Genomic DNA, 13,899 nt, shown 5'->3' with positions numbered 1-13,899 from the left:
AGTGGAGAAGAAAGAACACAGGTGATAAATAAAGACTTCTTCATTGTCTTTTCCCAGGATGCACAGCGGTTCCAACAGAGTTTTATTCACCCCCCAGGCAGGCCGGGAAGAGGACAGAGAAGGAACAAAGATAACATGAGACCTTCAGGAGCAGAAAACACCAAGGTGGGGCTGTGAGGAAGGGCATCAGGAGGAGGAGGGGAGGGGCTGGGGGGGGTGAAGAAGAGAGCAAGAGGAGGGGTGGAGCTCAGGGAGGGGCTGGGCAGTTGGGAGGGTAGGGGTTGGGGAGAGGGCTCAAGAAGCCCTGGAGGCAGCCACAAAGATGTCCCTGTAGCCCTTGATCTCCTTGATCTCTTTGCTGCTAATGAGGACTTGGAGCTGGCGGCGCCCAGTTTTGATGGGATAGAGGTCCACTTGAATTTGGATGGTATGTCCAGCCACCAGCGTCCCAATGCTGAAAGTCAAAGAACCTGTTAAAGCTTTAAGTAACTGTCGGGGGTGGGGGTAAGGGGGGAGGGTGATCCGGTTTCCCCTCTTGGTGGGTAAGCACCTCCCATGCCTCAGTACCACCAAGCTCAACCTTCCCCAAGGAGAGTGGGTGAACGGGGGTGAGTAGGCACCAACCAGGAGATGAAGGACCATCCTGTGACCCCACAAGGTGCCCCTTGTCAGAGACCAGCATGAGACAAATGGTACATACTTCTTGGATATCTGCCCATCGATGAGGCCACTTCCCTCTAGGACCATTGTGCAGTTACTCAGAGCCACTGTCAGGGTATTGGTGAGGGTGATGTGGACCCTCAGTGCCTTGCCCACCTCAGCCCTTTTAGACACCTGTGTGGAGAGAAGGTGGGGATATTGTGGTCAGCTGGCCTGATTTCTGTACTCCAGCTCAGTCACCTGACTCCACCATCCCACTGTTAACCACCAGGGACTGCTTATTGAGTGGTAACACCGCTGCAGGGTGAGAATAATATGAGTCCAGAGTATTCAAGGTTAACACATATTCTGACCTGTCTTAGAAGGTCACAATGCTTCAGGAAGCCACCACCGTCTGGGAACTGGCACCACGTAGAAATCTATTTCCCTCCCCACCATCTGGTTCAGGATGGCAGTTTGATTTTGACCTAAGGGCCAGCTCCAATCTGTTAATCGTGGCCGATAGAAATGGTGTGTTGGAAAGACTCCTGAGAACAAATCCAGAGTCAGATAGAGTTGTGATCGATTAGTAGTGTCTGACACAGGAAGGGGGTAAGGAAGTGGTGTCCTATGTGCCATCTATATGCTATCAGCAATATCATTCCAAGGCCAAGGTCACATGATATAGCAGAGCCAGGACCTGACCCAGATGTCCCAGACTGTGGACAGGATCTTTTCCCCACGTTGCTCTGACATTAGAAACACTCTGAGTTTTTCCAGGTGTGTTCTGTGCATCCCATGGGAATCTGTGTCATAGGGCAGCACAGCCTTGGCCTGTGAGTGGGAGGCAGGGATTCTAACCTACTCACTTCTAGAGCTGGTACCTAGCTCAGCTCCTGCCAAGTGGTGGATATTTGATAAATGAATGTTGAACTAAGATGAATTCTGACCACCCAGATCATAACTTGAGTCACGTTCTGGCTCAAAAGAGAATTAAAAAAAAAAAAAAAAAAAGGAAAAACAAGAACACATCCTGACTTCTCTGAAATTCAAATGGAAGAAACAAACCCTTTGTACTCTAATGAGGGCAGCAAAGTAGAACAGGTAAAAATGTCTTTGGCTTCTCTCCTAGTGGTACAGGTCATCCTTAGGTCCCTTACCAGTGGGGACCAATTAATAGTCTCCTCGGCATCCCATATGTTTGCACTGGATCTTGTTGGGAACCAGGGCTCTGGGTAACAGGCAGGGTGCTCACCTCAGCACCACGCTGTGTCTGCACTGCCCACTGTCTGCCACAGCATGGTCTGACCACCTGACAGCAGGGCCAGGTGGTTTATGACGTGGAGCCACTCAATTCTTGCTCTGGGTGGGGGTAGAGCATGCTGCTAACAGATTCAGCAGGGGCAAAGCCAGCCTGGGACTAGGCAGAGGGCAAGTCCTTCAGAATGGGGTGTGGGGCTGGGGAAAGGAGGCTTCAAGGGAAGAAAAACCCTGGTAATAGGAGATGGGGAACATTTCTGCTTCCATTGACCTTTCTTCTACCTGTGTTCCTTCCTCATGTAATTACTTGCCAGCAACACGATCTTCGAGTTCAAAGTCCGAGCCTCATCTTTCATTTGTTTTCCCTCTTCCCTGTCACACTTATATTAATATCTGCAGTCACCTTTGGAATTTGACTTGTGTTTTTTCTCAAATCCAACTCCTCAACTCCATCTCCTAGCCATGCCTCTCCTGTCTGTCAGCCTCTGCCAAGCTTTCTCCTTGCTTAAAATGCCTTCATCTCCATCTCATTTCTCTGTACGGTGTCTTCCTGTGTAGCCCCCACAAAATATCACTCCTCTAAGAAGGCTTTCACCCTGCCCTGCACTTTGCAGGGTACGAGATAACATCATACTGGGCTTTAATCATATATTTGGTGTCTGAGGCAGGGACTATGTTCTGTTCACTGCTGGAGCCCAAGCCCTGGATTGGGTGAGTCAGAGGGTCCCCAGGCTCCATCTCTGTCCAGACACCTTACCTCAATAGACAAGTGAGGAGGCTCCAGAGAGATGTCTTTTAGGACCAGCATGGACCTCCCTGTATCCTCCACCTTGGCAATGCCAGACACCCGGATCAGTTTCTCATCTGTCAGCTTGTTTCTGTAATTGTCGTAGGGTAGCAAGAGCGGCAACTGTATCTCTAAGCACAGACAAAAGACACCTTGAGGAGTCTGGAAAGAGAGAGAGGAAGAGAGAGAGAGTATGTGTGTGTGAGAGAGAATATGTGTGTGAGTCTGTATGTGTGTGCAAGTATGTTTGTGTGCATGTGTCTAAGAGAGATTCAGAGCACTTACCCTCTACCCACCACCCCCAGAGGTCACTGCTGTGTCTCCCCTGGCAGGATGGTGTCAGAGTCCAGCACATAACATGCAATGTCCTGCCACCAGCAGCTTCACTGTCTGCCATGTGGGTGTGTTGGGGTGCGGGGATCTCCACAGAGTCTGGCTGAACCATACCTAGCTTCATTCATGACCCAAAGGTTCCCATCCTTCTTGGCGACTTTCCAGGCCTATCTCATACTCACCCTTCCCAAAATCCAGGTTCAAGTGCACTGTTTGCCTCCAGAGAGGCTCCCGGGTTCCACCCTGGTGCAACAGGGCCTGGGCGCTGAAGCGCACTGCCAGGCTGATGGACCCCTGGGAGTGGACTCTGTCTGGCACCCTCCAGGCACGCAGTGTCAGCATCAGGTCCTGGCCCCACTCGGGGGTCCTGGCCAGGTGAAGCTGCAGCTGTGCAGGCTGGTCCTCAGGGCCCCCAGAGCCCAGCAGATCTAGGAAAGGGGAAGAGGCCCTTCTTGGGGCCAGCATTTTCCGGGAAGCCTTCATGAACACAGATCGCTCCTCAGGGGATCCTGGCCAAAAGAAGAGCCAGTGAGGAGAGACTGAGAGACCAGGGGCCTCCTTTGGGAAGCTAGCCACCCCCAAAACTCTCAGCTCCCCTCCCAAAGCCCCAACCATGTGAAGAGCTGCAGCAGGAGACAGGACAGCATCATGGCTGAGAACATGGAGATTGCCGGTGCTCGGTGCTGGGTTCAAGTCCTTGGTCAGGCACAGTCCCTTAATCTCTGGGTGCTCAGTCCTTTCATCTATAACCCAAGTAAAGCTCCTTGCCTCCTAGAGTGGCCAAAATGGTGAGTTACATGAGTTGCTGCACATAAGCACCTGGCATGGTTCTTTGTCGTCAGTATTGCCGCTGTCATCAAAGCCAGAGACTTCTTCCCCTGCCAGCATCCTCACTTCTAAAATACATGCTCATGTCTTCTAAGTGGATCTTCATCTCTTGCTCCTGGGGGCTACTCAACATTCAGGCTGAACCCCACCTCACCCCAAACTGTGGACTTCTCTCTATAGAGGCACTGCTCTAAGTGTTTTCTGTGTATCCACTCTCCTGCCCTCACAACAGCCCTTGAAGGTGCCATTAACCTATTCTATAGATGAGGAAGTGGAGGCACAGTGATGGTAAGAACTAGGCTAGGCTTACACAGCAGGGCCTTGGTTGGTACTCAGGGTGTCTGACTCCCCCTGGCCTTCGCAGGGACGTCTACTCCCTTCCACAAGCCAGGCATCCTTTGCTTCCTTAAGCATCACCCCCCTACTGTCTTGACATAAGGAGATCATGGTATGACCCTAGGACAGAGTTTCAAGTAAAATAAAGGACATTCAATTTTGAATTTCAGATACACAATGAATAGTTTTCAGTTTAGATATATTGCATACTATATTTGGAACACACTTATAGTAATAAACTATTTGCTTATTTGAATTTATCTGGGATTCAGATTTACCTGGATACCCTCTACTTTTATTTGCTCAATCTAACAACTCTAGGGCCACATGGCCAGGGTCTAGGAAAGCTCCTGGGAGTTTGCCATGAGGAGGAGGTGATCAGGCGGGGTTTTAACAGGAGCAAGCCATCCTCATCGGGAGGCATGCAAAGGAGATTTTACCCACCCCCCCACCTCCTGAGTCCCCAGGGCCCCAAGCACCTTCTGGATACTTGTAGGAGCTGGTAATGTTCTGGCGCTGATCTGACCCTACCATCTTGGTGCTGATTTCCTTCCCGATGGAACTGGTGTTATGGACCAGGATTTCCTGGGCCTGGCCATTCCCAAAGAGCCAAATGACTTCATCAGCATTTACTTCGGCATACACAAATGGGGTGTCATAGGGCAGGTGGACCTCCCCTTCCCTGATGGCCTTCACAGAGGCAGGGCCACAGCAGAACAGCCCTGTGGAGGGAACAGAAGTTGAGGACAGCTGCCAGCATGTGGACTGGGGTGGCTGTTGAGGGGTAGGGCAGCAGGGGCAGGCATGGAGATGGGATGGAGAAGACCCACATCCACAGAGTGCTCTCAGATTCCCACAAATTCACCCAATCCTCACAGCCACCCTGTGAAGTACCATCATCTTCCCTACTTTACAGGTGAGGAAGCAATGAGAGGTCCTGTTACTCCTCTAGGTCACCCAGCTGAAGGCGACGAAGTAAGAAAAATACTGCTCCTTTCTGGCCTCCTGCTCATGTGGTCAGAGCCCAACCAGCCTCCGCACAGAGCCCAGACCCTTCCACAGGGCCCCTCACTCACCACTGCTGGTTTGCTGGGGTGTGGGGTCCAGAACCTGCCAACCATTGTATCCTGGTGGGAGATCTTTCCGGATCATCCAGCACTCATTCCAGACGTGGAAATTCCTACAGAAAAGAGGAAGAAGATGAGGATTTATTTCAGAAGATTTGCCAGGTATTGGACACTATACTGAATCCTGTAATTTATATCAGTTTTTTAATTAAAGTGTAGCTGACATACAATATTGTATTAGTTTCAGGTGTACAACAAAGCGATTTAACATTTATATCAGTTATGAAGCGATCACCATGAAAAATCTAGCTACCATCTGGCACTGCACAAAGCTATTATGTTTTAATATATTCATGCCCCGCCTTTTTTAAAACTTATTTAGAAGTCATTTCAAATTTACAGTAAAGTTGCAAACGTAGTACAAAAAATACCCATCTACCCAATTCATCTATCATTAACATTTTGCCCATTTGCTTTCTCATTCGCTTTGTTTCAGTACGGATGTGAAGATGATAAATACATTTTTCCCCTTTGTTTTTTACTTCGGTGTGTACTTTCTTAGAGATCTTCTCCTACATAATCATGTACAGTTATCAACCTCATACATTTACTGCTGATACAATTTCAGTTTTGTCAATTGACCTAGTGATGCCCTTTATGACATTCATTTCTGCCTGGTCCAGGATCACACGCATCTAGTTGGGCAAGGGCCTTTGTTTGCTTGGATCTGGAGGGGCTCCTCAGCCTTTGTTGTATTACACTGACATTTGGAATACAGTGTTTATTTATTTGCCAGAGTGATCCTCATTTTGAGCTTGTCTGATGTTTCCTCAGGATTAGATTCCAATTGTGCATTCATACACAGAATTCGACATAATTCTGTGATCCCACCTTCCCAGATACACCACTGCTGACTGAACGGGGGATGTTTCATCCTCTAGGAGCTCAGAGAGGGAGGGGCTCCAAGGATAGCCACTAGTTCTCACACAACTCAAAGATCATACCTGGAAACTAGCTGGAAAGGAAAACCGGAAAATCAGATCTGAAGTAGAGCAGAGGAAAGAGGAGCCAGGGGAAGAGATGAGAGATACAGAAATGAAGGGATGCACAGAGATACACACGCACGTACACATGCACGCTCACATGTGTGCAATGAGATGGGGTAGGTAGAGGAAGAAGCAGGAGAGACTGAGGAAGTAGGCAAAGACAGCAAGTCCAGGCCCAGGAAGGCAAGCAGAGAATGGCACAGACAGAATGGCTCAAAAAAGGAGGAGTAAGAGGCATGCAGGTTTTGAGATCAGTATTCACAGACCACACAATCTATTCATTAAGATTGGGCTCTGGAATGTTACCCCATAGTCTTCTCTGAAATGAGTGTGAAGTGATGACCTAATTAGCCAGAACAGACTCCTAGGTGGGGGAATTACTCTCTGGGCACCAGCCACAAAGGGAAGTGTGATACTGCCTCAAGACCAGAGAGCAGTGTGTCAGAGTTTCCTTGCCCGTCCTGAGATGGAGCAGAGATCTGTTTGAGACTGTGTCCCCTTACCATATTTTGTCTCGCTTCCGAGTTGGCAGCATCTCTGCATTTTGGTCATAGTAGGTGTCAATGGTTAAGTTCCCATCCATGTTGTGTGCAGAACGAAAACTGGAAACCACACGGGTTGGAACACCTAAACATCTCATTACTAAAGAGAAGGAAAGTGTAGAGAATCACTGAGTCCATTTCAAGTAGAATCTTTGGTTTCCCAGGCATCCTTTCTAAGTTTTAAGCTGGAGGACAGAAAGAAGGCCAAGATTCTTGCAGATCCATACCTGTAACTCCTTTATTCTCAGGGCCCTGAACCCAGGCCCAGAACCCTGCTGCCTACCTGCCCCATCGAAGGTCTCCATCCCACTAGGAGAAAGAAATCATGCGAAGGTAACTTAAAACAACAATAAGCAATTCAGTTTATCATTTAGGGCTTTTTTTCATTCAGGAGATTTCCACATTAAAAACAGAGAACGTGAAATATTTGCTAATTCAAAAGAAAATAAGAAATTTTAGGCTTTATGCTGTAGCCAGTTTCAGGAGAAAAGCTGTGTGACCATCAGAAGGTGACTTAACTTCTCTGGCTCTTAGTCTCCTTGTGTGTAACAAAATAAGGAATTGGACCAGCTGATTTACTGAAATACAGGGTTTGGAGGAGGTAAGAAAGAAATCAGAGAAAGGATAGAAGGGCAATATAGACTTAATGGAGGTTAAAGGGAAAACCTCAGGGACAAAGGAACTTGCAGGTACAGAGGCAACAACGATCTTTGACAAGGCAACACCACCCTCTTGTGGCTTCTCAGGATAGTACAATAAAGCCTTTTTATTTTCTGTATTATTATTTTTTTATTATGTTATGTTAGTCACCATACAGTACATCATTAGTTTTTGATGTAGTGTTCCACGAGTCACTGTTTGCATATAACACCCGGTGCTCCATGCAGTACGTGCCCTCCTTAATACCCAGCACTGGGTTAACCCACCCCCTCCCCTCTCCCCGCTGAAACTCTGTTCGTTTCCTGTAGTCCACAGTCTCTCATGGTTTGTCTCCCACTTTGATTCTCCCCCTTCATTTTTCCCTTCGTTCTCCTAATGTCCTCTATAAAGGCTTTTTAAAGCTGAGTTAAAATTTCATGTCAAGTGGTTAAGATCTACTCATTCAAAGCAGATACGCGCGCGCACACACACACACACACACACACACACACACACACATCTGCCCAAAATCAAGAGCCAGATGTGCCTTTGGGACATAGGGCCCCACCTCAGCCAGCAAGGCAAAGAGTTTAGATGAGGAGTTTAGGCAGAGGTTTCCTCTACCTCTCCCTTGTTCAGGAGGAGCAGAGGGTGCTTCCTGAGGCTGCTGGGAGGATAATAAGTAAGAAAAGTAAGAGAACTATTGAGATTGATCAATGTTTTGATTGATTCAAGACCCCAGAGGGAGCCAGTCACCTGTTCACAAGTCACCTGTCTATGCCCAGCACAGTTTCTGGGCCTGTCACCCTTTGCAGGGATGACAGCTAAACCAGGGCTGCAAGTGGCCAGAGGCTGTCTGATGGGAGCAGCTGTCCCCTCACTCAGTGGCCCCAGGGCTCTAGGGCCTGGGAGTAAGGAGAGGCTTCAACGTGGAGTAAGGATGCCGACCTAGATCTCATCCTCTCATCCCAGTATCTAAGGGCCCAAGCCCTCCTCCATGACACCTGCCTACCCAGGGACTTCCCAGGCCAGGCATGTGGCCATACTAAATTCTGATGCTGTGCTGAGCATTTTTCGGGGAAAATGGGGAAATGGAAGAGCAAAATGAGGTCACTTGATTTGGTCACTTGATTTGAACATCTCCTCTGTCTGCAGCGCCCGTACCGAACTGCCAAGCTATGCTGTCCCTGTCAGAAAAATTTAGAACTTTGTCTTTAGCCTGTGTCTCTGTCTTCCCTGATCTATGTTCCCTCCAACTGAGAGCCAGTCCATTCATTCAGCAAACATTGACTGAGCCCCACAGTGTAACAGGTACACTCTTCCTTGCATGGGGGAAGACAGGAAGGCACCTCAATATTCTGTCTTTCCCTCACCTTCACAGACAATCCAATCAACGCCTTTGCACTAAATTGTAATAAATGATCATGCATAAAACGTCGATGCTTCAGGCAGGTAGTTGGCCAAGTAGCAAACCTCCAATTGTAACTCCTCAAGAATCCCTCCGAAAAGTATTTGGTAGCTGCCAGCTCTGCCCACAGGTGAGACCAGGCTTTCCCAGACCGTCTGCTTGCACCTCAAGCTTCCCCCATCCTGTCCCTGATTCCAGGCTCCCCTGGAGCTGAGAGGCCTGACTGTGGTAGAAAGGAGCTGCCTTTGCCTCCACTTTGAGACCACAAGCTTCTCTCTCCAGGTGACCATTTTAATAGTCCATCTGCTGGATGATTGCAACAGGTCAGCCTCCCTCCTAGGCAAACATGCAAGACTCCTCAGTCTATGCTGGTTCAGGGTCACATGTACATCATTCCTTAGCTGGGGGGCTACCAACAAGCCACAGTTAACTTATGTGAAAATGGAGATCATCAGAGCCCAACCTCAAAGGGTTATCACGAAAATCAAATGAATGACCCTGCATCCCCATCTCCCCACCACTCACCTGTGCACATTACAGCTGCAAAGACCCAGCACTGCCCATACTTCACAGGCTGCCTGCCCCTGGCTGACCACTGCCGCAGGATGGCTACGCTGCCATTCCACTCCAGCGGGCTGACCCCGCTGGAGTAGTCCTCTCCCCAGTTCCCCTGTAGCACACCGTTGTCATCATTGCTGTTGATCTGCAAAGGCCAGACAGGTGCATTTCTACAGTGCCCCAGGGAAGCTCAGCTCATCCTCAGACAGAGGCGGGAGAGCTGTCCTTACCATGGCGCTCACCACCCTGCAGATGTACACTGGGTCATTCCGCTGAGAGTAGTCTTTGGACGGGTTCTCTAAGAAGTACAGGCTCTTGTTCAAGATCTCAAAGCAGATATCTATGATGTCCTCTTCAAACTTCCAAGTGATTTCAAGGGAGAGAAAAGAGAAGAGTATAAATGTCCATTATCCTGAAACATCAAGTCAGTGACATAGACTTTTAGGGATGGGGCATATGTGCTGGGGTTGGGGGTTAAGTACTAGACAAAGTCCTGCCTTCAAAGAGCTTACAAATCAAATTGGGAATGTATGAAATAAAGAATTCTGAAAAATGAACTGTGTGGCTCTGATGCAAAAATGCAAACAGAATTCAGAGGTGAGAGATCCCTGTTGACCAAGAGATCAGAGAAGGCCATTGGTGCCAGGGGGCTTTGAAGGACTAGATGGACGGGAAGAGAGCAGGGTAGAGGTCTTTGAGTTTGGTTTCAAGGACAGGGTTTAGAGATTAGTTTCTAATCTCTAAAGGGTTTAGAGATTCTTGTTTCTGGAGGACATGAGGGAGTAGGAAAGATCAGATGGATAAAAACAGGGTCAGCCATGAAAGGAGAGGAGGCAGAGTGTGGGAATACTGGAAATCAGGTAGAGGAGTTCAGCTGAAGCTGGGAGCCCAGGATAAGCCAGTGTAAACTCATGACATACGTTTATAGAATGTAAAGCAACACATGCTGCAATCCTTTTGTCTGCCAGATGCACTGGTATTTGTTTCAGTTTCAAAAAATTACACAAGTTGTCACAGAGGGAGAACAGGGCAAGGCCCCCTGCTCTCTCCCCACTACCCTCCTGGTGAGTATGGAGGGGGCTGAGATGTCAGTGGGAGGGAGGCAAAAAGTCCATCAGTCATGGCTGGTGGTTGGGAGTGGGAAAGTTGCCCAGAGCCAAAGGTCCCAAAGCAAAAGTATATAAACAAAGTTTATATACTGACTGGATATTGGATATTATTAAAGAAATTGCTGTTCATTTTTTCAGTTATGATAATGTATTGTTCAGTTTTTCTCAAAAAAAGTCATCTTTTAGAGCTATAAACAGAAGTATTACTGGACTGAATGATACATATCTACAATTTCCTTCCAAAAATTCCAGTGATGAGTTGGGAGGGACGGGGACAGCAGGGATGGGAAGACTTTTTCTGTAAAGGACCAGATAGTAAATACTTTAGGTTTTGCAGGCTGTGGGGTCTCTGTCTTAGCTACTCAACTCTGCCACTGTAACATTAACACAGCCATAGATGATATGTAAATGAATGAGTGTGGCTATGTTCCCATGAAATGTTATTTATGGACACCAAAGTTTGAACTTCATATAACTTTCACATCAAAAAAATTTTTTGGTTCTTTTTCAACAATTTAAAAATATGAAAACCATTCTTAACTCAGGGACCATATAAAAACAGTCAGTGGACTCTAGTTTGCAAACCCCTGGTGTAGATGGAATCAGGTTCACCATAAATTGCTCACTATTAAAATTGAGAGATAGGTTAATTTTAGTAGCCTGTCTACTTGGATTATGTTTGTAGTTTTTTATGTAAAATATTAAAAACTTGAGAGGCGCCTGGCTGGCTCAGTCAGTGGAGCATGCCACTTTTGATCTCTGGGTTGTAAGTTTGGGCCCCATGTTGGGTGTAGAGGTTACTTAAAAAAATCTTGAAACAAAAACCAAAACCTTGAAAGATATCTCCCCTTCCTTCCTTACCCTCTCTTACTGGATGGGAAATCGGCAGGTGCCACACACCCTGACTTTTGTTAGTGGCCCTTTGTGAGCTAATAGAGTTGATTAAGAACCAGCTTCAGGAGACCCGCCCCAGGACCAATTTCCGTGACAGGGTTACCTGCCCATAGTTCCAGGGCCAGGTGGTGATGAATCTTTCATGACCCTTGTAAACAAAGCCATAGTCCATCATGATATACTCCTGTAGCAGTATTTCACTTGGCAGGTAGACATCGTCCTCTGAGTGGTTAAGGAGTGGAGGGGGCAAAAAACAAAAAGTGATAAAGAGATAAGACAGCAATGACAGCGTCCTTCTGGATAACAGGGGAACAAACATGTTGATGGCAAGAGAAATCAAGACTGGACCCTTTAAAAATCTGCTTTGCTTTTCTAGAGGCCAGTGATAGAATCAGTCCCTTTAAAACATAATCATTATCATTTGCTGATGGTAAAAGTGGAAAGCTTCTTATAGAGATCTGGAAAATACAGATGATGGAAAGAAGATAATGAAAATCACTCAGTCCTCCCACTCAGAGATACCCACCGTTAAAATTGGTGTATCCCAGCCATTCTTTCTCTCCACGTATACAATTAAGGTCCTAGGGTGTTCCATTTCCTGATCTATTTCACTTAACCTCACACCATGAACATTTTCATCATGCCATTCGGTTTTTTTGGTTTTTGTTTTGTTTTGTTTTGTTTTGTTTGGTAAAGATGGTTTTTAGTGAGCACATGGTAATATAAGGCATAGATAGTTGACTTGTATCTTCTGGGTTTTCTCAGAAGAACCTCACTGAGCATTCCCAGTGTTTCAGGTTAGCATTACCCCCTGTGAGCAAGTCGTACCTGCATTCCAAGGGTTAAAAAGCAGGATGAAAGTCCCCAGTGGGTGAACCACACTGTGACTCTGACCCTGGGAGATCTCTAGCTTCAGAGTGTAGGGACCAATGACTGCGTTGGCTGGCGTGAAAAGGGAGACTAAGAGCGAGTTGGTGTCAATGGTGAAGTCAAAGGCGCTCCAGACATTTCCTTTTCGAGCCTGGGTGAGAGAGAAGGTGGCTTGTGTTCCCAGTAACTCCTTGGGCGCTGGTCCTGTGTGGGAGAGAATGACCCCAGAGTGAGGTTTTAAAATCTATGTGACGTGATTCCAGGAAGACTGAGAGGACCCTCACCTCCTTGCTAATCTTTTTGGCTTAAGGCTTTTATTGCCACTGGGTGTCTTTGGGAAAGCCACTTATGACCTGTGGTCCTCAGTATTTTTATCTGTAAAATGGGATCATAATACTACCCACCTGAAACTCTCATCATGGGGATTAAATGAAATAATATGTATGAAGTTTGAGCACAGCACCTGTTGCATATGGAAAAATCAGCTATTACTATTACAACTACAGTTTGCTGAGTTGGCCAAATCTTTCCTTAACATCACTTACAGGGCCCTGGGGAGCCCAAGAAAGGAGAGGGGAGGGAGCACTCAGAAAGGAGAGGTGGGAGCTGTATAGGTGAGTTGTGCCTTGGGGCCAAGTGAACTCACCAGTCTCGGCCACGAAGGTGAGATAGTCTGTCCCAAAGTGAAAGGGTCGGTTGAAATGTAGTCGGAGCCCAAAGGACTGGCCACGTCGCACGATGAGCCTCCTCAGGCCCATCTCCTGGGTGTGATGCTCTTTGTTGTTCCTCGGGCTCTGCAGATCCACAGACCTGAGCTCCAAGTCTGCCACTGGAGGGGGGCAAGGAGGAGACCAGTCATTACCCAGCTGTGGCTTCCTGGCTCTGTCTTAGGTAGGATTCCGTCCAGACCTTAGCTCTTCTGCCACTCTGCCTCCTAGTTTCACAGCCTAGCCTCGGAGGGCAATGTAGCAGGACCTGACCCTGGAGTGGGAAGACTGTGATCCTAGTGACCTCTGCCCCTGGACCCCAGAGCTACAGGGCTTAAGAATTAGGGCCCCAGGAAGAGAAATGTTTCTACAGCACTAAAACTTAACCCTTGAAGGGGCACCACATACTATTAACCACTTTTGTTGACAGTCTTTCCAAAAGTTACTCTATTGTCCTACTGATAGAAGAAAGCATATTAGAATTTTGTACAAATTAAGTCAGTGAGTTGACTGGAGGCTGGGACCTCAGCTACAGGCTTTAAGATCCTGGGTGGGTGGCTTATTTCTCACCCGTCAGCCACATTCCATGTGTATGAGGGCACTGACTCTTCCCAGGATGCTCCTGTAGGTGTACACCTAATATACAGATTAAAGACTCTCATAGCTCCGTGGGCCAGAGTGTGGGCTCTCACCACTTCAGCTGTGAGACTTTGAGCAAGTCACTTATGTCCCCAGACATCAGTGTCCTCCACTGAAAAATGGAGACTGTGGTATTCCCACCCCGTAGGGTTCACATGCGCGTTGAGTGAGGATTCACATGGAAAGACCTTATTGTAGTGGCAGGTGGAGAGTCAGCCCTCAGTAATCCCTCATTGC

At 47.5% G+C, this 13,899-nt stretch overlaps 1 protein-coding gene across 1 annotated transcript; it reads right to left on the bottom strand.

The window, feature by feature from the left end:
• Positions 1-279: 279 nt before the first annotated feature.
• On the bottom strand, positions 280-13,606 carry TGM7 (transglutaminase 7). Its single transcript, XM_032857045.1, has 13 exons — positions 13,594-13,606; positions 12,963-13,145; positions 12,275-12,520; positions 11,550-11,668; positions 9,674-9,802; positions 9,411-9,588; positions 6,800-6,938; positions 5,260-5,363; positions 4,663-4,905; positions 3,202-3,528; positions 2,657-2,817; positions 701-834; positions 280-454 (listed from the first exon to the last, which is right to left on the bottom strand). The coding sequence occupies exons 1-13, from the start codon at positions 13,604-13,606 to the stop codon at positions 295-297; spliced, it is 2,136 nt and encodes a 711-aa protein (XP_032712936.1). The 3' UTR covers positions 280-294.
• Positions 13,607-13,899: the final 293 nt, after the last annotated feature.

The sequence above is a fragment of the Lontra canadensis genome, unplaced genomic scaffold (genome assembly GCF_010015895.1).
Source record: "Lontra canadensis isolate GAN:19392208 unplaced genomic scaffold, GSC_riverotter_1.0 scaffold12, whole genome shotgun sequence".
Taxonomy (NCBI): Eukaryota; Metazoa; Chordata; class Mammalia; order Carnivora; family Mustelidae; genus Lontra; species Lontra canadensis.
The sequence above is the reverse complement of the archived record's forward strand: the minus strand, read 5'-3'. Positions and strand labels throughout refer to the sequence as shown.

Bases quoted from the DNA above. Each gene is read 5' to 3' on its own strand.
- TGM7 (XM_032857045.1), bottom strand. The intron at 6,939-9,410 runs GTGAGTGGTGGG...CCTTCTCTTTAG, and splicing joins TGCAGCTGTAATGTGCACAG to TAATGAGATGTTTAGGTGTT. The intron at 5,364-6,799 runs GTAAGGGGACAC...TCTTTTCTGTAG, and splicing joins CGGAAGCGAGACAAAATATG to GAATTTCCACGTCTGGAATG.